Source organism: Macrobrachium nipponense, chromosome 21 (assembly GCF_015104395.2).
Source record: "Macrobrachium nipponense isolate FS-2020 chromosome 21, ASM1510439v2, whole genome shotgun sequence".
Classification (NCBI taxonomy): Eukaryota; Metazoa; Arthropoda; class Malacostraca; order Decapoda; family Palaemonidae; genus Macrobrachium; species Macrobrachium nipponense.
Window position 1 is genome coordinate 22004599 of NC_087212.1, and position 21884 is coordinate 22026482.

The following is a 21884-nucleotide window of genomic DNA, read 5'->3' on the forward strand; positions in this document are numbered from 1 at the left end:
TATTTTGGTATTTTTCATTTGTTCATCTACTATTCTTGTTTTATTGTATTATTTTACTGCTGAATGGTTTTTAGTTCAAACTCCTAGCTCATGGTAACAATATTTCATGTTTAAGATTTTAGGCTTTCTTTGCTACGTACAGTGTAAACTTTCTCTCCTTAATAAACACTCCAAGAGGAGGTCCATTGGAGGACGAAACTGTTGAGCATTTTCTAAGAAAAGCACTTTTCAGTTACACACACACATACATATATATATATATATATGTATATATATATATATATATATATATATATATATATATATTATATAATTACATTGCATGTGTGTATTCTGTTTGTGCCTATACTACATACTGACATACACACATATATTACTTGTGAGCGTAAATGGTTTTACCACGCTTATTAGGTGTTCTTCCAAACACTAAAATTAATATTTTAAACAATTCAGTCATTTTTTATTGCATTTAGAATCTGTGGCCATTACTACTTGGATAGTATATCTATGTTTTAAGAAAGTGAAAAATATTCAGTATCGCCGAATTCCTTCACCTTACTCATTATTTTCCTAATATGTCCCTTTTAAAGAACATACTGAGACCTACTGACTTTTCTGTCACATGAAATGCATATTTACGACCATATAAATTCACACCGAAACGACTTATCACCCTGCTAGGCAGAGGAATCAATGCCATTCGAAGGCCAATTACTCCACAGTGACCGAAATAAGCAAAGATGTATCGTATGCTTCCACACGTTGGCATTACTGACTGTTTCTCATAAAGCGTTTCTGTTCCCACCTATTTCTGTTAAGTTTTATTTCACATTTGTGTCTTGTATTTCAACAGTTCATAAAATGTATATCATGTGAATGGAAAAGAAAAAAAAAAGATTAAAGACAAGAACAAGCAAATCTGTACTTTTAGATCAAGATATCTATGCTTTAATGGTGCAAAGTTCACGGAGGTACAATCATTTCCTTTTTAACATATAAACGCCCCTTCATCAGCATTCAAGTGGAAACCTCTCCACAGAGGTCAAATTAACCGTAACTAGACACCGGTCATCAGCAAAGCAACCGAGGATTATAAGGATCAATAGCAGTGTTCTTTATAAAGGGGTCTTCGTGCAATGTCGTCCACCCACCGACTGGCACCGAGCAAGAAATAAACAGTGTGGCTCCAACCTTCGCCAGCTGAGAAGCTACGCATCGGATCACAAAAACATTGAGTCATGTGAAGGGCTATTTGTTGCTCTGTCGGCTATTTCAAAAGGGAAATAGTGTTGTGAAACAGTGCAATGGTGTCTGGGATGGAATGCGAGTGAATATGACAGAGCTGAATAGCACCAGGAACAAGTCAGGTGCCAGGTAGCTGCCGTTTTCTCGATGTCACAGGAATGAGGTACGTGAAATTAATGGACGAATTGTGTTTGCTGAATTAGCCTCGATGTTTCCAGTGAATCACTATTTCTCACTAGGCGCCCTTGCCGGTATCGATCCATATTCCTGCGCCACAAAAGTACTGGTTTATGGCAGGAATGCTGAATGAACTTTATTTCACTCTATTAAAAGTACTTTGAGTAGGGAAATGCTTATCAAATAACTATAATCGAACGAACGACAACTGTATTCCAATTAATTCTAAGAAAATTGGGGTGACCTTTTTGATCTATTAAGCAATAAAAAGGTGTACCTCAAGATCATATTATTTCGCAGTGCTGTGTATCACCATTTTCTTTTTCTAGTAGATATACCTTGACCACGCGGTAAGTATTGGAAAGTTACTGAATGAATTAATGGCACCATCGAACAATTCTACTCCTAGTATTTGCATTACGTGTGTGTTTCAGTAGAATTAAATGGCTCTTCGTCCCGCTCTGAAACGTTTGGATCATGTTACTAAGGCCTTTGGTGCTCACTCCTACGGAAATTCATTTTTCAGCAGCCAAATAAACCAGGTCGTCTCAAGAGTTGACCATTTGCTTTTTGCACGTCTTACGCATCCATAACTACATATCTTCTTTCTGGGTGACGCCCCTTAAGCTTTGGCCTAAAAAGTCTGCCACAAGATAGTTGAGGTCCACCCAGGCAAAGGCGGCCCACTGTTATACACCTTGACCACGGGTGACCTGGGTGTAGCTAAAATGCAAGCCAAACTTAATCTGTCCTTTAGCTAAAGCCTAACAACTTGATTAAATTCTTATTCATGTTCAGGAGGAAGAATCATTAAGTACTTTAATGAACGTCCAGTATACTGAATGTCTTTTACTGCAATGCAACAGTCTAATATGAAGATAGAAAGCCCATAAAACTAATTGAATATTGCAACCATATGTTTCGAGCACTTCCTTCTGTGCTCCTGATCACTGGTAAAATATAGATATAGGATATCATACAAGAGTTTGTATACAAGGCATATGTAGGTGTGGCATTAAGTCTCTATTAGTGACCCAAGAAGGGAGGGATTAAACTATTCCCTGGTGATTTCTGGCCTCATTAACTTTCGTCTGGCGACTCGTCCGGTGGACGGATGTTCTTGAACACCTGCTTGAGGATCGGCCTAAGGATTAGTTCGTCTATGTCATCCGATTTCCAGTGTCCTCCTGTTCATATTGTTGGTTTGATTGATGATAGCAGATTCCAGCAGATTCCTTTTGTACCAGTTAATAGTATGGCCTTTGTCCCTAATATTATGAAAAATCCCCGAGTTCTCTGAGGCATATCGCACTGACCTTTTGTGCTCTGCTAATCTTTGCGAGATGGATCTACCAGTTTCCCCAACGTAAATCGCATTACAATTGCTACACGGTATCTTGTTAATCCCGGCTCCTTCTCCTCTTTTATTTAAGTATACGTTAATGAGCGAACTCCTGATGGATTTGGGATAATGGAAAATTAAAGGATAATTAAATCTGAGGTGTTCTGTAGCTTTTTGGATGTTTTCATCGTACGGAAGTTTTATTTTATTGTTGAAATCTATTTGTCTATTGTCAGTGGAACCTCTATAGTATATTGTATTCGCTTTATTTATAGCCTTCTCGATAATGTATGGTGGATAGAGCAGTTGCGTTAGGTGTTGGCGGATAGTGTTGAATTAATTACCTATGTACCCATTTGAACATATGCTAACCCCCTGAGGAATAGGTTGCACCCGACCATGATCTTTACGGATACATCGTGGTAACTTAAAAAATGGATATATGAAACAGCAAAAGTGGGTTTCCTCTATATTGTGAACGCATATCTATTCTGTTCTCTTGTGATTAGTATGTCTATAAGAACGGGAATTTTCCGTTCTTTATCCATTCTGTTTTAAATTTTATGATCGGAACTAGCGAATTTGTATATATATACAATATATATATATATATATACATATATATCTATATATATATATATAGATAATAATAATATTATATTATCTTAATATATATATATATATATATGTATAGATATAGTATATATTCTTAGTCTCTTTTTCATTAGGCTTTACACACTGCTGAAACCAGAACCTGGAAAACCTACTTTCCGAAATTCACCACTTTCCCAAGATGGAGAGCTATCTCAGCTGAAATAGCATTTTGTGTATCGTTGTTCGTGGAATGATATTTTGGTGTTACTTCACATTTCATATCAAGTATAGACTAAACCTGTCCTGTTAAACATTGGGAAAGTTTAACGTGATGATATGATCGCATAAGTGTCAAACCACTGGGGGTGTAGGGGAGGGGTAGCAGCAATTTATACTTTAGTTCAGTCAGTCAGCCAAACCTGCTGTTAGACTCTGGACTTATACTGGTCTTCACTCCTCTCCTACCCTTCACCTATACATAGCCCACCATCAACAATTAACATAGCTAAATAAAAAAAAGAATTATATATTACAGATGAGGATACACCCTGCTAAAAAACCAAGTTCACGGTCAAAATTAGGGAGGGTTACATACGGACCTCTGCGTGTGAGAAACCACACTGAAAACCCACCAGTAATCGTACACTTGGAAATGTGGACTATTGAGAGTGACGACAATAAAAGTAATGATTCAGCTTTTAAGACGAACCACAGAAAGAGTTACTATTAACAGTATCACGGCACTCCTGTGATTCTTTGCATTTGTTCGACTCGAAATGGAGTACATAGCTGGCGAAATGAAAATGCTATTTAATTTACCAGCAAAAAGTTAGATAGCTACAACTGAAATGACAATGTGCCTTTGCAGAAGAGCTGAGCATAACACGATTTTGGCTTATTAGCATAACATACACGCATCAGGGTTCAAGCGTGAACCCAGTTGTACCCCATAAATCAAGGCCATGATAAAATGGGATGCAGGGATAACCCCGATGCCTTAAAGCGTGGGACAGTCTGCAAAAGGCAGAAAATGAGGGTAAAAGCTTTTTATGTCATGACGAAGAAACAACGTATATTTGGCTAAGTTTATACATTAAAGATTACGATCTTGTTTATAGAACAAATGCAAGATATCTATGAATGTTTTCCACTACCTTGTACTTTCCCAACACTGCAGTCCTGTACCAGACAAGATGACGATGCCAGTGGTACAAAAAGACACTAACATGACATACAACAAAATATCATCATAAATATAATAGAGGTCCACCCCCCAAAAAAAAATCCACGATCTTCCCAGCTTGCAGTTATTGTCTTCTATCTGAAGGACAGTTAAACACTTGTATTAAGAAAAGGAACAACAATGAACTAGGATGAAACCCTTGGTGAATTTCGCACGAATTTTATCGATGAAAAACTCCAAACATTAATGAAGGGGATGATGTTCCATAAAAACTTGAATTCCATCCTGTTGGCTCAGTAAAGCAGCGTTAACAGGTGAAATGTAAGCAGAGCTGTAAAAGCTTGTATATTTGTAACTATTAACCCATATTACAGCTGCAAACACTATGACCAAGGGTACTGATCCAGTTATATTCACTATATGCAATGACAAAAAGAATTTGGCATGTAACCAACAAATATTAATTTAAGATAATGGAGTAACTTCCTTCTTATGCCCAACCTAGAAGCAAATAAAATAATGGAAGTCATTCAGCTAGCTTGGTTGCCGATATTGCAGATAGAGAGATCCATAATCATAGGCCAAATTCTTATGTCAATTTGAAGAATCCATTCAACCAATAATTTTTCAGTTTACTTGCAATATTGGACTCGTTGTAATAATCAATATATCATTTGGTATTCAAATTATATGTTACCACAACACAACCCTTGCAATGGAACTACTAAATGAAGTATAAAAGGAAATCGGCTGACAACCGGCATTTAGCAGCTATATCTTTTAATGTAACACGTATATCCGCATTCCAACATCTAACTTTTGAGAATACGGGCAAGATAGGGCAACCAATCCAACTTACAAAAACAATAATAAAGGATGCCCAAAAAAACAAACTCGAGTACAGTCGTGACAGCTAACTAGCTACTCTGTTTAATTAAGACACGTGAGGCAAGAATTGCGACTGTCGGGAACGCTGGTTTGTTTGAAAACTTAGAATTGCCTTTTATCAGTCAAAACCGTCCCTGCTTGTCGAAAAATGAAGACCAAAGCTAAGCACAATTTTACAGTTTAGTTCAATATCAAGATCTGAAATAATTTTGATGTTGTCCGGGTAAAAAGATTACTTCTAAGTTCTAACATGAGATCTCACTAAGATTTTTAAGCCTCCTGTTTAACTGGGACTGATGCACCAGAGATTTGCAAAAGGCCACTTCACTGGCACTGAAAAATCCAGTCACAGTCCGGTTCCTAATTAATATTTAGCATATATTCTCGAAGTAGAATATTCTTATGGCGAATCTCCGACATCAATAATCTTCTCTTCTGAAAATGACGCTGTTCAGCTGATCTCTGGTAGCTGGGAAAGGGTTCACCTGAGAAAGGCTCTCTACAAACCCAACCAAACATCTTCGGTATTACTTGTTCTGACATACAATTCCTGAGAAATATTATCTGATTCTTGATGCACTGAGCTGTAATGCAACGTAGTTCAAAAACACGGCATTCCATCAAAACTCCATCTCCCAAATTTTGTCGAATGTATTTAGTTGCCAGGCAAATTTGCGATTCTTGCTATATCGATGAAAATGGTCGTGCGTGTGGTATGCGCAAAAATGACCAAATTTCAGCTTGCAAAGTGGAGAATAAAAATAGCTTTATAGCTCGACACGCCTGGGAAAGGGACCATAGAATAAAATTTTAAAATGGTAAACTTGTGTATAAATGCTTGGGCAGATCCACCAGATGTATTGAAGGCACCGTCATTATATTAAGTAATACCTTTGATTAAAACTTGGGCATTGTTGAAAATAACATTATAAACGAAGAACGTTGTAAATGTGCGGGTATTCGTAATTTTAAAAATAGATCTAGTCAGTTAAATTCCCTCCAAAATCAAAGTCATAATTTAGACCAGTACCACCTTGTTGGATCTTTAGTGGAAGACTCCAGGTTTATTCCACTGAGAGTATCTCAAAGAATTCTAAAATTGACTTGAGGACCCAACAACCTGATAATCATCACTTCTACCTTTCTGTAGTTTGTTTGTATGTATGGTTTCCTGCTTTATTTTGCTTCCTGGATTATATGTTACATTATATATTTTTCATTATAGAGATCAAGTCCACAGCAGTTGGACAAAAGCTATAAGCTTTGTACATAATTGTTGACTGCCGGGTTACAACAGGTTCCAACAGGTTCGGCTTACGACGTTCCGAGGTTAAGGCGCTTTTCAATTATATTCCACAGAAATTATTTCCAGGGTTATGATGCATGTTCCAGGGTTACGGTTGATCTGTCAGAAGAAATATGACACCAAAAATGCAAAATAATCAATATTTGAAGGTTTTTTTTATTAAAAATTAAATAAGAATGCAGTTTACATAGTTTTTAATGCACCCAAAGCATTAAAAGTAAGTTTTTCTTAGGATTTTTGACGATGTTCCGGCTTACGACGATTTTCGGCTTACAATGTGTCTCAAGAACGGAACCCCCGTCATAACCCAGGGACTGCCTACACTGTTTTGTAACAAGAAATTCATTGTGGATTTCGCCTAACATTTATGAGAAGTACGATACAGTACTTTTATATTTATATAATTATATAATATATAATATATATATATATATATATATATATATAATATTATTATTACAAACCAATAATAATAATATATATATATATATCAAAAAATAATTAAATTAATTATTATATATATATATTATATAAAAACAAAAACAAATTAATATATATAGATATATATATATATATATATATATATATATATATCAGTTACAGGCTGCTGTAGAGCAAGAGCCCGTGCCAACACAAGGCTGGCTGAATCTAAATAATGTGGCCCAGGATTAATAGATCTTGAATGTGGCCAATCATTCTTACCACAAGTCGCAAAAACTCTTGCGGAGTCTAGCATGATGGGTTAAACCTCAAGTTCCACTTCGTATTTCCATATGCTATGAGTGACTCAATTCTATAAGAAGGAAGTAAAAAAAAAGAGATTGCTGTTGTAGAGACAAGGATAAATTTGACTCATTAGTCAGGGTGTGAGGTGCTTTGAATTGATTATCGCACCAGTCCTATTTATATCACCGTAGACATATTATGCCTTTTTGTCCTTCAGATGACGATGGACCATTTTATGTATTTCGACATTCACACCCCAGTTTTTCGGTTTTAAGTTAAATTCTTGTAAAAATAGTAATCGTCTGATAGACGAAATTCTAGCGAATAAATAACCTGCTCTTGATGCTGGCTTACAAGGCCAATTTAACCCGAGATATTTTGGCAGTGATATAGAAGTAACGGATCATGTCAAGATTAGCGAACCCAATATTTTCCAAGAGAATATTATACCATTTTTATTTATATATACATATATTAGTTATATATGATATATATATCTATATATACATATATATTATGTATTATGATATATATTATATATATAATATATAGATATATATATATATAATATATGCGTATATAAGTGTTTATATAAAACAACGTGGTATAATATTGTCTTGAAAAATAGTTGATTCGTTAATCTCGACATGATCGGTTACTTCTATATCACTATAGTAGAGTAACTTCCGATAGCACGAAGGTGATGGATATATTGGTATTATTGCTCAACCGAATTACTGGACATCGTTTCATAAATAATCAAAAGCATAATCATACATATCAGCGTCTTGACACTGTCTCAGTTATGACATATCTCATATACTGGAGTGCGTATAATGACAATCTTACAAACAAAGGAAAACACTGACAAGATGGACAGTTTATATGACAGATGAATATATCATATGCAACAAACTATAGACGAGACTGATAAATTTATTTTCTTGCTCTATTAAATTTTATTATCATATAATCAATGAGAGTATTATGGACAATGTGTGACCGTATGTCCAGTTCATTTAACATTTTATGAACTTTGATACTAACGTCTTACAAGCCTCAGCCGCAATTTTAATCTGCTTTACAGTGCTATTTTTAAGACTCATTAAGCTGCCCTTTTCAGAACAGCAGCCCTATCATGTAGCCTCCCACCTCGTTCAACAGAAAAACCTGTTAAAGGAGATTTGTAAGTTAACAATGAAGAACTTATTTCCTATGGGGTGTATTACAAAAATATTTTGAATGTTAAGTATTGTGTAATGGTTACAGATTAATGAAAATTTTTGTTAAATATAAGTTAAATGTTGTATGATGAACATTTGTAAAATAAAAAAAGAGCACGGAAAATTTAATATAGGCTTAAAGTGTTCATGTAATATGGTTATTAAAGAATATGTATATTGTACGTTAAATATTTTTAAATAAATTATACAAAAGTTCCTTTAATCGTGTCTAAAATGACACTAGAAGATTTTCTCGGGATTTGCCTTAACCGTTTGGAAAAACATTTTCTCAACTTAACCTTTGAAACTAGAGCAAAACAAAACTATGACTTTAACGACCGAAATGTTTGTAGACACCAACATTATACATCCTCAGTGTCCAATGTTTTTGAAGAATTAGCTTAGCAGAGAGAGAAATTGAGACTACCACCCTGCCCTGCACGGAGACAGTTACAACCACTTTATAAAATAACAACACACATTACCTTTGTTTTCTGCGTATATTTGCTGGGTACCAGCGTGACAGATTGAATTTTAACACGTCCAACTTTAGATTCATATGATATTAATTCCACAAAGAACCAAGGTACACATTACATCACTGGCCAAATCACCGAAAAAGGGGAGAGGAAATTCTACATTGTGAATTTCCTATGCGCCTCTTCTCGAATTTTGTATTATCATAATTGTAATACCTTTATCATTGCCAGTTATTCTAATGATGTTCGAGTTTTGGCTACGTAATATTCCACGTATGGAAGTTCATAGATACATTTTTTCACTTAAGTAGCAAAGCCTTCAGAAAACTTTAGATCTACGAGAAACTGATAAATTCAATAAAAGTTCGGTCTACTGAACGGCCACTACATGAGAAACAGTGAATCACCTCAAGAAAAACTTGCATAAGTGATAATGACAAGAAAAAAATGATGCAGTCCTTGGTAACCCAGTTAGTTCCTTGCCTTTAAACTAAAATTACGTTAGTAAATTGCAAATAAAAAAAGTTAATAAATAGCATAAAATAAAATCTAACATGAAATGAAATTTCTTAAATTTCCGAGTGTGACGACCCTGAGTAATATATATATATAGATATATATATATATATATATATATATATATATATATATGTGTGTGTGTGTGTGTGTGTGTGTGTGTGTGTGTGTATGTGTGTGTGTGTGTGTATACATATATAAATATGCAACCCGTTTTAGCTGGTCTCATTTTCTCCTTGCTTCCCCCATCCTAGGCCCGCCCACCATCCATGGCCGTCCTTATTGAGCAACTACCTCACTTTATTATTCAAGTGTTGTTTTTTTTTATTTTTACTCCGTGTGTTTGCCTGCCTGCCTGCCTGTTAGCAGGAAGCAATGATCCGAGCTTGGATCAGAATCTGGACCTGGTGCCCAGAATAACTGTTTCGTAAGAAATAAGATCCTGATGATATTACGTCAATATGTTGTACCAGATGACCACGCTCAGCTGGACTTGTGTCACTTAATCAGATCACTTAGTTTCAGTATTTTGAACCGGTCTTCTTGTAGCGGCATGTATTGTACTTTGCAAGCACTTGCACGCGCGTAAACACGCACATACCCTTATGCAAAGGGAGCAAGGCTATACGTAGTTTCTCCTTAGAGAGAAAATATAACAAAAAGTACCGAAATACAGTTACAGTATAGTTCAACAAGATTTAAAATCCAAAAACAAATCATCTCAAGCAAGGGCAAGGATACGACAGACTCCATATGGTCACAACTGGCCGCCATCAACCGTGTTTCTTTCGCATCTGTGTCAGCCACGGCTTTATTTACAATGACAGTGCCGATGGCCTCTTATTTAAATGATAAAGTACAAGAGAGAGTACGGCAATGTTGAAAAAATAGAAGAAAATCATGAACAGAAAATTTCAAACTAGCCGAGTTCGACCGGTGACTACTTAGTACACCTACACCTACTCTGTATCCCCATTAAAAACACACACTCACACACACACACACACTTCCCCAAGCACACAATGAGGAGACGGTACATAATTTTCCTTCAGAATTCTTGTAAGAAGCTTTAGATACACAATCTAAAGATTGTTTACCAACAGGGTAGCAGGCCAAATATAGTAAAGGAATAGAGGAGAGTAGCGTAAGTGCTGCAAAATGCTCGTTCTATTGCCCACTCCAATAAAAAAAAAATACCCCACCAATAACAGGTAGGCAGCTACAATGATGCAATAATCGATTAAAAGGAAAAAAGAACAAGGTATCGAACTGCTGTCATGAGAAATTTCACCAACATATCGTGCGAGCTATGACCGACTTTGCAGAAAAAAATAATAATCAATGCAACCCTGAACTGAGGGAAGACCATTTGCAAAATAACAACTGCTTGACATGAACTTCAATCGAAACCGAGAACTCACATTATTATTATTATTATTATTATTATTATTATTATTATTATTATTATTATTATTTTATTATCATCACAGTCCTCCAATTCGACTGGGTGGTATTTATAGTGTGGGGTTCCGGGTTGCATCCTGCCTCCTTAGGAGTCCATCACTTTTCTTACTATGTGTGCCGTTTCTAGGATCACACTCTTCTGCATGAGTCCTGGAGCTACTTCAGCCTCTAGTTTTTCCAGATTCCTTTTCAGGGATCTTGGGATCGTGCCTAGTGCTCCTATGATTATGGGTACGATTTCCACTGTCATATCCCATATCCTTCTTATTTCTATTTTCAGATCTTGATACTTATCCATTTTTTCCCTCTCTTTCTCTTCAACTCTGGTGTCCCATGGTATTGCGACATCAATGAGTGATACTTTCTTTTTGACTTTGTCAATCAACGTCACGTCTGGTCTGTTTGCACGTATCACCCTATCCGTTCTGATACCATAATCCCAGAGGATCTTATCATTATTATTATTATTATTATTATTATTATTATTATTATTATTATTATTATTATTATTATTATTATCCAGAAGGTGACCCACAGAGGCCACTGACTTGAAATTCAAGCTTCTAAAAGAACATGGTGGCCATTAGGAGGAAGTAAGAGGAGATGCAGGGAAATACAGAAAGGAGAGATCTCTCTTATTAAAAAAGGAAAAATGAATTAAAAAATTAGACAAAAATGTATTAAAATGCAAGGAGACTAGCATTAGGAAGGTAATGCATCTTTACTTGAACTTTTGAAGTTCCAATAACAATACAAATTTGAAAGTTTATGAGGAAATTACAATAGGAGAATACTACTTGCATACTGTAAATCTTATAGACAAAGGACATAGAAGACAGGTTGGATAGTTTATCTGATAGATAAGCCATGAAAAACTGCTCCTTTTAATTTTATATTCCGGAGCAGAGCAAAAGATGAAAAGAAGTCAGAAGAGAGAGAGAGAGAGAGAGAGAGAGAGAGAGAGAGAGAGAGAGAGAGAGAGAGAGAGAGAGAGAGAGAGAGAAAGAGAGAGAGAGAGAGTGCAAATAAGAAGAAACCAGACGCATTCAACGAACCATGATCAATTAAAAACACTTATCTACAATTATTCGTTTATTTTTAGAAGTCTGTTGAAGTGCAAACTCATAAAAAGGCACATATATACCTTGATTGAGTGTAACCTTCCTTTAATTAACTATAATATCCTGTTCAGAGCGAGGTGACCAACTTTGTTCCGTTTTTCATTCTTTACATGAGCATGTTAGCTTGGCTGTTGTTCATTACTTATCGTTTGTATTTACGGCATAAGATTTAAAAAGTTTTACTGTCACATATTACAATCATTTCTTGTCTATCAAGTCATTTTGCCACAAGTAGCTTCCGATCCTTTTATTACACTATCTACCAATGCCACAAATAAGTGAGGCTACTGCTGAATTCATCGACCTGCTATTATTTTCTTGTCATTCCTTCATATAACTGTTTTTCTCTGCAAGTTGTCTAGTAATCATTCATGACTGTGGAGCAAAAATTGTGTTCCTTAATTTAGCACATTTTCTGCATATTATTCTTTTCTTTATAATCTAATGAAAGATTTTTACTCAATTCCTCCCTAATTCATTTTTATTTGCCTCTATGGCAACGTTTAACATCTATTTCATATGGAATTGCTTGGGTAGGTCCCCCTATGTGCTAAATCGACTTCCCTCCATGAAAACGGCCACCCCGAATTCTGTCCTTTGATTTGGTCAGCCACTCCTCCATTGACAAAGAGGACTGACCGACTTAAATCATATTGCCATAATGGAGGTACTCATTTACGCTTCATACTTATGTCTCGTAATCAAAACTTTCATCCGTACTCCTTGTGGTCAGAGTTTTACTATTTCACTTTCCACTCCCTTCTTTTACTGCTTTTTACTGAATCTTTCTTCTCTTGACGTATACTTTTCTTCTGACCACTATCCTTTTCAGTGGCACTGTTTTCGTTCTAAGCTTTTGTCCTTATTATTGGTATAGTATAGGCCCATGTGATTTGTAAAAAAGAAAAGCATTTTTATTCTTATCATTAACATTTTCTTGTTCTGACCGTGTGCGCGTATGCGTTCGAGAGAGAGAGAGAGAGAGAGAGAGAGAGAGAGAGAGAGAGAGAGAGAGAGAGAGAGAGAGAGCGTCAATGGCGTGACATATTACAGCTAATAAAATGCATGAACTTTTCCAGCGAAACCCACTATTCATCTGATCGAATTCCAAAAGAGAGGCCAGATTCGACGCATATTGATGAATACTGACCTGAACTGCATTGAGTGTTTATTGAGTAGTGCTTTCTACATATTCCAGCTAAAATTAACCAGTAACCTTGGCATTCAATATCATATGGCTAGTATATATTTGAGAAATATATACTTCCATTGATTTTAACAACTTACCCTTCGCAATGAAGCGTATACAACAGCGTGTTGTGTTCCTGGAATTCTGCAGGCTATAATTTATATAACCGCAGCCTTAAACGCTTATAAATCCTCCTCCATTTGCGCAGCTACCCTTGTCTTGTACAGTTCACAAAATAAATGTGACCCTCAGGTATATGAATACACTCTCTCTCTCTCTCTCTCTCTCTCTCTCTCGTTATTACATTTCATCATTTTACCGTTGTAGTTACCCAGGGAAGTAAATATGTGTCTACGATAATTACAAAACTATAGTACTGAATTTGGACAATACATATTTTTGAGGAAACTACTACCGCCAGGCTACTATACTCGTTTTTTTTTTCATCTGTCCACCCGCCTGTGGTGTTTGCGAATGGTAACACTGCGTCCCGGGCTATAGATGTTTACATTCAGCTTACATTCAACAATAAAAATAATATCCTATTTGGAATATTAACGGTGTAATTCGCATACAGTAAATTATTAAAACACTTTTCAGTTGCAAATGTACACCCATAGCTATATCCTTTTATTTACCTAAAACTTACACATAGCGTAACTAATTAAAGCCCAGGACGCAGTGTTACCATGCAAAAACACCACAGGCGGATGGACAGATGAAAAAAAAAAACAGAGAATAGTATCTAAAACAGGCTATCCAGGGGTTAAAGACCTTCGCTCGTTTCGCTATAGTTACGAAACCCCGCTAAATATAAACACTGTCTATCCTGTATTAGGCCGAGATCTACAGTATTAAATATTTAGAAAAACCATACTTACTCTCTTGCAATGTATAAACTATTACGTGGCTATACGACATTCACACACGAAAGTGTTTTGCCTATTTTAGTGGTCGGCTACCGCTAAAGAAACTTATTGATTTCAGTGTTGACCGCAGACATAAAAAATATAATTCTGCAATAGTACCCCATGCAACTTTAGGAATTACGAGTTTTCTTTTTCTCTATTGAACTTATACTTCGTTTTCTTTTTGAAAATTTGAAGGTAAACTGGTGAGCTTGACAACAGGTGGTTGAAGACACTTTACCACTCGGTGGCGGATTTAAGGGGGAGGCACCTGGTCACGTAGCCCCCACGGATATGAATAATAGAACAATGCTTCTTTCATTAAATCATTATTAGTAGCAAAAATGTGCTTAGTTAATCATTATTTCAACAACTACTACTACTATTTTATGCATATATAGGTATGTGTGCATAGTATATGTACGTATACCTATATATAATATTAATCATAAGTGGCCCGCAGCACCACCCCCATGAAAGGTTTCTAGATCCGCCACTATAATTTCCACTTACAACGTTTTTCTTTTTACTGTTTAATTTACATATAAAATTGCATGCCTTCAGTTTATTACAGTTTTAAAAAAATGAAAGGTTACATGATCTATTTACGAGAAAGCCAGACCTTGTGTATCGCGCTTCCTCATAAAATTAGCAGTGGTAGTCAGACAACTACTGTTCAACAAAAAAAAAAGCATGAAGGACACGGGTCCAGTCACCCTATCCAGAAAGCACCGTGGTAATGATACGGAAAAGCTCCTCACTGATGGTTTATTAATGAAATATTTTGAGTGAACAATTTAGACAGAGTATCTGATGCAGGACACGCGAGATAACGCGAGTTTACCGAAGTAATGTGAGAAATTTACCGTCTTTTGTTTAAGAATTTGCGTCCCGTGAAGCATTTCTACGTAAAAAGAAACATACACAAAAGACGATAAATTCCTAACATTCCGGCCCCCCAAAAAATCATTAATAAACAATACCCACATGCGGAGCTCCTCCTGTGTACGTATATATATATATATATATATATATATATATATATATATATATATTATATATATATGTGTGTGTGTGTGTGTGTGTGTGTGTGTGTGTGTGTTTTAGGGCTGTTGCCTTGTATAATAAGGCGCCCTATGAGGTAATGTTAGACTTGCGATAATCTTACGCTAAGTCGGTTGGTATTGCACTTCCATATTCAATGGAGTGTCTTGGGGTTTGTAGATCACTTACGAAGTCGGTATTATCTTCTTTGGTTATGACGACGATGTGTTAAACTCATGATGATTCGGTGATGAGCTAATAGAAACCACGAAGTACAAAAATACTTATATTCTCTGAATTTACATGGTGAAGATCAAGTAGAATTGTACAAGTCTTCTGATGACGATAGCTTGATCGCTTCTGCCAATGATCGTGGCTAATTCTATTCTCTCTACATGATAAAGCTTAGGTAAAGAGGTACAGGTCCTCTAATGACGATAGCTAACACTATTCTCTCCTACTACCATCTCGGTTACCAGTCATAAAGGAACAGACAGTAGCTCGAACATACGAACATACAATCAGATGACATAGTTACATACGAACATACAATCAGATGACATAGTTACTAATCACGTAGGCCGCTTGAGCTATAGGTCACGGTGTTTGTCTCAAGCAGGAAGCTTGGACTAAAGTTTATAAACAATTGAATGACTACAGATGACGGCATGTCAACTTAGCCTACATACTTTATTGTATACGTCATCTTTAGCGTCTCTAGTCTGATCACATTCCTGCAAGCAATCTGGTTGACCTCTTTAGTTTTAGACTTTTATATATATGGACTAACATTCCATATTTTTATTATATAATCATTACATATATACATATATATTATATATTATATATATATATATATATATTATATATATATATATATATATAGTTATGGATGTATGTAAATGTCATATAATATATGCATTATAAATATATATATATTTAATATATTATAATATATTATATATCTATATATATATATATAATATATATATTATGATATTATATTATACTATATATATATATAATATATATATAGATATATATGTATATGTATATATATACAATATATATATATATATATATATATATATATATATATAATATATAATTAGTAAATATTATATATATAGGACAAAGGATGTAAAGGACAAACTATTTTCCCGGGAATTGAGGAAGAGATTTTACCAAACCATCTCCCTTTCAACATTATCTCACCTACATATGGAACTTCTGTAATTTCTCTTATGGTACAATTTCTAACTCTATCTTCCACATTACTCCTAATAATCGTCTCAGAGCTTTGGTTAATCGACAAAAGTTTACAGACTATATATATATATATATATATATATATATATATATATATATATATATATGATGAATAAAAGGAAGCGACAGATGTACTTTCATGTATCTTATACATATTTGGGACTCAAAGACGTGTAAAATATTTAAAAGTACTTGGCAATCTGTCGTTGCCTTTTAAACATTGCACATGGATTCAGTTTATCAAGTACAGAAAAACGTTATATTTCGGAAGGTTATTTCCCTCTTCGTACAGGAAAGCAAGAATGAGTAGATTTTGACATACAACTCAATTCTCCTTTGTGTATTATATTTAGAATTCTGTTTTAACAGTAATTTACTAAATGTACTGCAACGTTTAGCAGGAAGACAGAAACAAATTAGTACCTAGTAATTTCGGGCACATTCAAACAAATAATCGGGGTACAACGTAGCCAAATAGCATTAGTTAAATCAAAATCACTGACAGAAATCACTTTCTTCTACGACACAGCTAATTTTGTGGAATTTTCTGCACTTGGAGTTCTTGCATAATTCGACCGTTGAAGTGCAAACATATCACTTACTGTTATCTTATTTTTTCTGGAAACTTCCCTTGATGGGAGAAGCGGATTAATGTTGGGAAAAAAATAGTGCCTGCCTACATACGTACATACGTGTTGGACTGTGGAACAGCCTCCCTCCCAGAGGATGTTGTGTAATCGAAACTTCAGAAGTTTAAGCGAAAATGCATTCCATTACTACCCTAGTACAGTTCAACTTGTATTCTAATATTTTATTCACCTTTTTATTTATGTATTTTGTTAATTTACCTGTTTTTCTAATAATTTATCTCCTCTTTCTGTATTGTCAATTACCTTCTGTTACTTCTTTTGAATGAACACCATATTCTTTGGAAGCTTGTGGTTAGTTCGATATGAATGGGGTTCATCTTCTGACTAATAATAATAATAATAATAATAATAATAATAATAATAATAATAATAATAATAATAATAATAATAATAATAATAATAATAATAATAATAATAATAAAATAATGAAAAAGAAACCCACAAAATCACTGTGTATAACGTGTTTACCTATAAGTATTTACATTTTATTTTACTCAACACTCGAGTACTTTCAGGCCCTATCTGTGGCCCATTATTAAGAGATAGGGCCTGAAAGTACTCGAGTGTTGAGTAAAATAAAATGTAAGTAATTATAAGTAAACACGTTATACACAGTGATTTTGTGGGTTTCTTTTTTCATTCTTCAGAAGAAGACTGAAAGAAGTTTTTGTTTAATAATAATAATAATAATAATAATAATAATAATAATAATAATAATAATAATAATAATAATAATAATAATAATAATAATAATAATAATAATGCATGACATGAACAAGGTAAAAGATGTATCACTTCATGCTAGTATATTACAATTACTAAAGGAACGTTGTACTTAACCTTGTAAATACACACAAAAAATATGATGAACCTGTTTCTACAGTAATAAAAGAATTTTAATATTACATGATTTGTAATAAAACCCACGCCTATTCACTCTTTGCAGATGGATTTGCTTGTGAAGTGTCCAATATGCAAGGAACAATACAGCGAAGAGCGTGTGCCTCGCATCCTGACTTGTGGCCACTCGCTGTGCACTAATTGTACTGGAGACACCCTGAATGGCGTTAAAACCTGTCCAGAATGTCACGAGAAACTATTTGCAGACGACGTCATCGAGATTCCCGTCAACTTCCCACTTTTAAGGCTTATCCGTGCATTAGCAGAAGAGAAAGGAGGAGAAGAAGAAGTTACAGAAACATTGGTACCAGCGTTTCCTGTAGACGAGCCTTCCACCGACCAGTTCTCGGGTGTGAGTAGCTGTGATGCTCACGGCAGTCTCATGTCCTTCCTGTGTTGCACCTGCAGCATGTGGGTTTGTCAAGACTGCTTGGTAGTGGATCACCCGGTTTTCCCTCGCGGCAGGTGTCACATTCTTGGGATTTCGGAGGCCATGGCGAAAATACGAAGCGACCACGAGATATGTTCCAATAAAATATTGCGAGTTATCACCAACATGAAATGTAACTTCGACTTTGAAATAACCATTCACGAGCATTGTCTTCAAAGCTGTCCAGCTAAGCAGGGTGGCCATCGTCGCCTTATCAAACGCATAGGGAGTCATTTAGAAAAAGTAGAAAGAAATAACCTGATTGCCGTCCAAAAAGCAAAGGAATTTGTTGAAAATCTGACGGAAGAGGTGAACACAACTATGTCAGCAAAAGAGATCACGAGTCTAGGGCAAGAGCTCGTCAATTTCGAAGTTAAATTAAAGCGACATACTCTTAAGGAAAAGAGAAGGAAAATGCTGGTGTTGCAGAATGTCATGGAGCATTTAAAATTGGTGAGGAATTAAAATTCTTCCATTTCCGCGTTTGCATGCAAGACAGTTTTAAGAGAGTGAGACATCTCTGGCATAATGCTAATTGGAACATCTAATTCTTCTTAATTACGGATATATATGAAAATATGACATTGAAAATACACAACCAGTGATGCATTTGCTTCCCTTAGGGTTTTTCTCTCTTGCGATTTTAATGAATATGTCTGACATAAAATGCGTATACACAATTTATATGAAAAATACTAAAGTCTATCATTCCCCGCAGGATCTAAAAATCCTGGGCAAGGGCAAGGAGCCAGCGCACGCCATTCTAGAGGTGGACGAGGGATGCAAGTGGTCCCGCATCACCATTAGAGATAATCGTCTTCTCTTATACTCCCTGAATGAGGGGAAGCCACCGATTCCAGGGATTAACATTCCGGTAAGTACTACTATATCATTTTCAGTTGTAGCTTCTCGCTTCTTTCTTCCTCTATAATTGCTTTTTTCATACTTTGTTTCTCTTGCTCAGACGCTTCATTTCTCGTCTGTTAATTTCTCCTCAACTTCTTTTATCCCTTTAGTGTACCACTATCACCTTTTTTTTACTTTTACCTTTAGCTATTTCCCTCACTCCTCTATTACTTTGTGTACACACACACACACATATATATATATATATATATATATATATATATATATATATATATATATATATATATATATATATCATGCGCGCGCGCGTGTGTGTGTGTGTGTGATTAAAGCATGATTCAAGCTTCTAGCATGGAGCAGTCGGGAATTTCCTAAAATAAACTAACCTTTACTCGAACTTAAAAATTACGGCAAAGCAAATGTAATATCTCAACCACATAAACATTGAATTGAAATACAAATGAAGGAACGTGTAAAATGACTTGATAGCTCTTGTTCATTCGTATGCTATAAGAGCACAGTGGAATTGTTATTCTGCAGTTATATAAGAACACCTGATAAGTAAGACTTTTATTGTAGCTAATATATGTATATACGTTTCATATAAGGCTGATGGTTTGGGTTAAATTGGGATGCAACAGAGATGTCTTTTAAAGTGAAGGTTTGGAATCAGAAAAACAAGACAATTCTCAAAACCGAATAAGCAAGAGATTATTACGTTAATTAACTACTTGACATTACTTTCGCATCCCCCACAGTTTGAATATGCCCGGAAGATGATCCCCAACGAAAGAACGACGGTGTTCTACGAAATCGGAAATGAAGAAGAGGTACTAGGCCGAGTTTACGTTCGACTGCAGAACAGCAGCGCTTTGGCCAGACAGGTGGTGCTGATGTGTTCGGGGGAAACAGGATTGTCTTACAAGGGAACCTGCCTCTACAAATACGACAAAGCGCACGGCATCCTGGAAGGGGGAGATTACGAAAACAACGACGGGTCTGGCGGCAAGGCCATCCTCGAAGGAACGGCCGACTGCGACTCGTACTCGGAAAATTGGACGTCGCCCGGTATGCTGACGGCAATTCGATGCTCCACGAAATTCCAGTTCCACCTGAAGCGTCTCAAGAGGAATGCCCACTTGGTTATTGGCAGAGTCATGGAAGGGCTTGACGTCTTGCAAGCGGCTCCCGATCTTCAATTGGGAGAGGTATTTGTTAGGGATTGTGGACTATTTATTCCTATGAATGTGGACGATGATCAGCAAGATGAGACAGAATGATGTTTGCTAAATAATAACAACTTAGGTAAATGACTTATTTAAAGCGTCAACGCAAGTGCCTTTTTTCATCTACTTTATACATGATGTATGGCCGCCTCCATTTTCAAATGTTCAATTCTTTAAAAACGCTGAGTGGATGTCGGAGTGCATTTAATGTTAATGTCCCAGCGTTTCATTTCACAAACCCAGGGTTTGTGAAAAAAAAAAAAAAAGTTTTTCCAGGCTCTGATAGAAATTATAGCGTTATATGATACATTACCATTTATGTGACTGACGTTCTGAATGTTTTTTGTGAAATAATGATTTTTGTGCCATTCACAAACCCTGATATACAAATGCCGTTTACATAGTAGGCAATAAAATGCTAACGATACATGTAGCGGGGTGTTTTGTTACCTCTTTACCTATTTAATACATATTATGTCTATACATTTCCATAAAAGGCGGGAGGAACGCGGGTCATACCAACATTTCCTTTGGTTAATAACGCGTTACACAAGTACCCTTCAAACAAAACGCTGAAGGAGTTAAAACAAGCTATTTCATATAACTCTATATAAACCAATTCCAAATCGTTTCTTCTCAAAGTAATTTAAACTATCTGGAGTTAAAGCAAGCTATTCCATATAACTGTATATAAACCAATTCCAAATCGTTTCTTCTCAAAGTGTAATTTAAACTATCTGAAGGAGTTAAAACAAGCTATTCCATATAAACTGCACATAAACCAATTCCAAATCGTTTCTTCTCAAAGTATAAGTTAAACTTTCTTTAACGTACAGACTACCAGCTGAATGAACAAGTCAATACCATCGCATGCTTCAAAGAAACCAAATTATTGATTACCGGACATGGTCACGAACGAAGTGGAAATGTCCTATCTATGAATTCAAGAACACGTGGTGTAAATGCTTAGAGAGGAAACGCCCCTAGAAAATTAAATGCAAGATAGGTCTTCCCATTATTCATCTATCTATTTATCTGTTAAGTCATCTGTTTTTTCGAATAACTGATCTCCTCGTTCAGCAATTTCCATTACCTTCTGTTACTTCTCTCGATTAAACGACATATTCCATATTCTTT

At 35.5% G+C, this 21884-nt stretch overlaps 1 protein-coding gene across 1 annotated transcript; it reads left to right on the forward strand.

Moving 5' to 3' along the window:
* The first annotated feature begins 1167 nt into the window (after positions 1–1167).
* Positions 1168–21174, forward strand: LOC135197831 (uncharacterized RING finger protein ZK945.4-like). The gene is made up of 4 exons (XM_064224980.1): positions 1168–1408; positions 18271–19107; positions 19373–19528; positions 20280–21174. The coding sequence occupies exons 2-4, from the start codon at positions 18271–18273 to the stop codon at positions 20799–20801; spliced, it is 1515 nt and encodes a 504-aa protein (XP_064081050.1). The 5' UTR covers positions 1168–1408; the 3' UTR covers positions 20802–21174.
* The last annotated feature ends 710 nt before the right edge of the window (positions 21175–21884 follow it).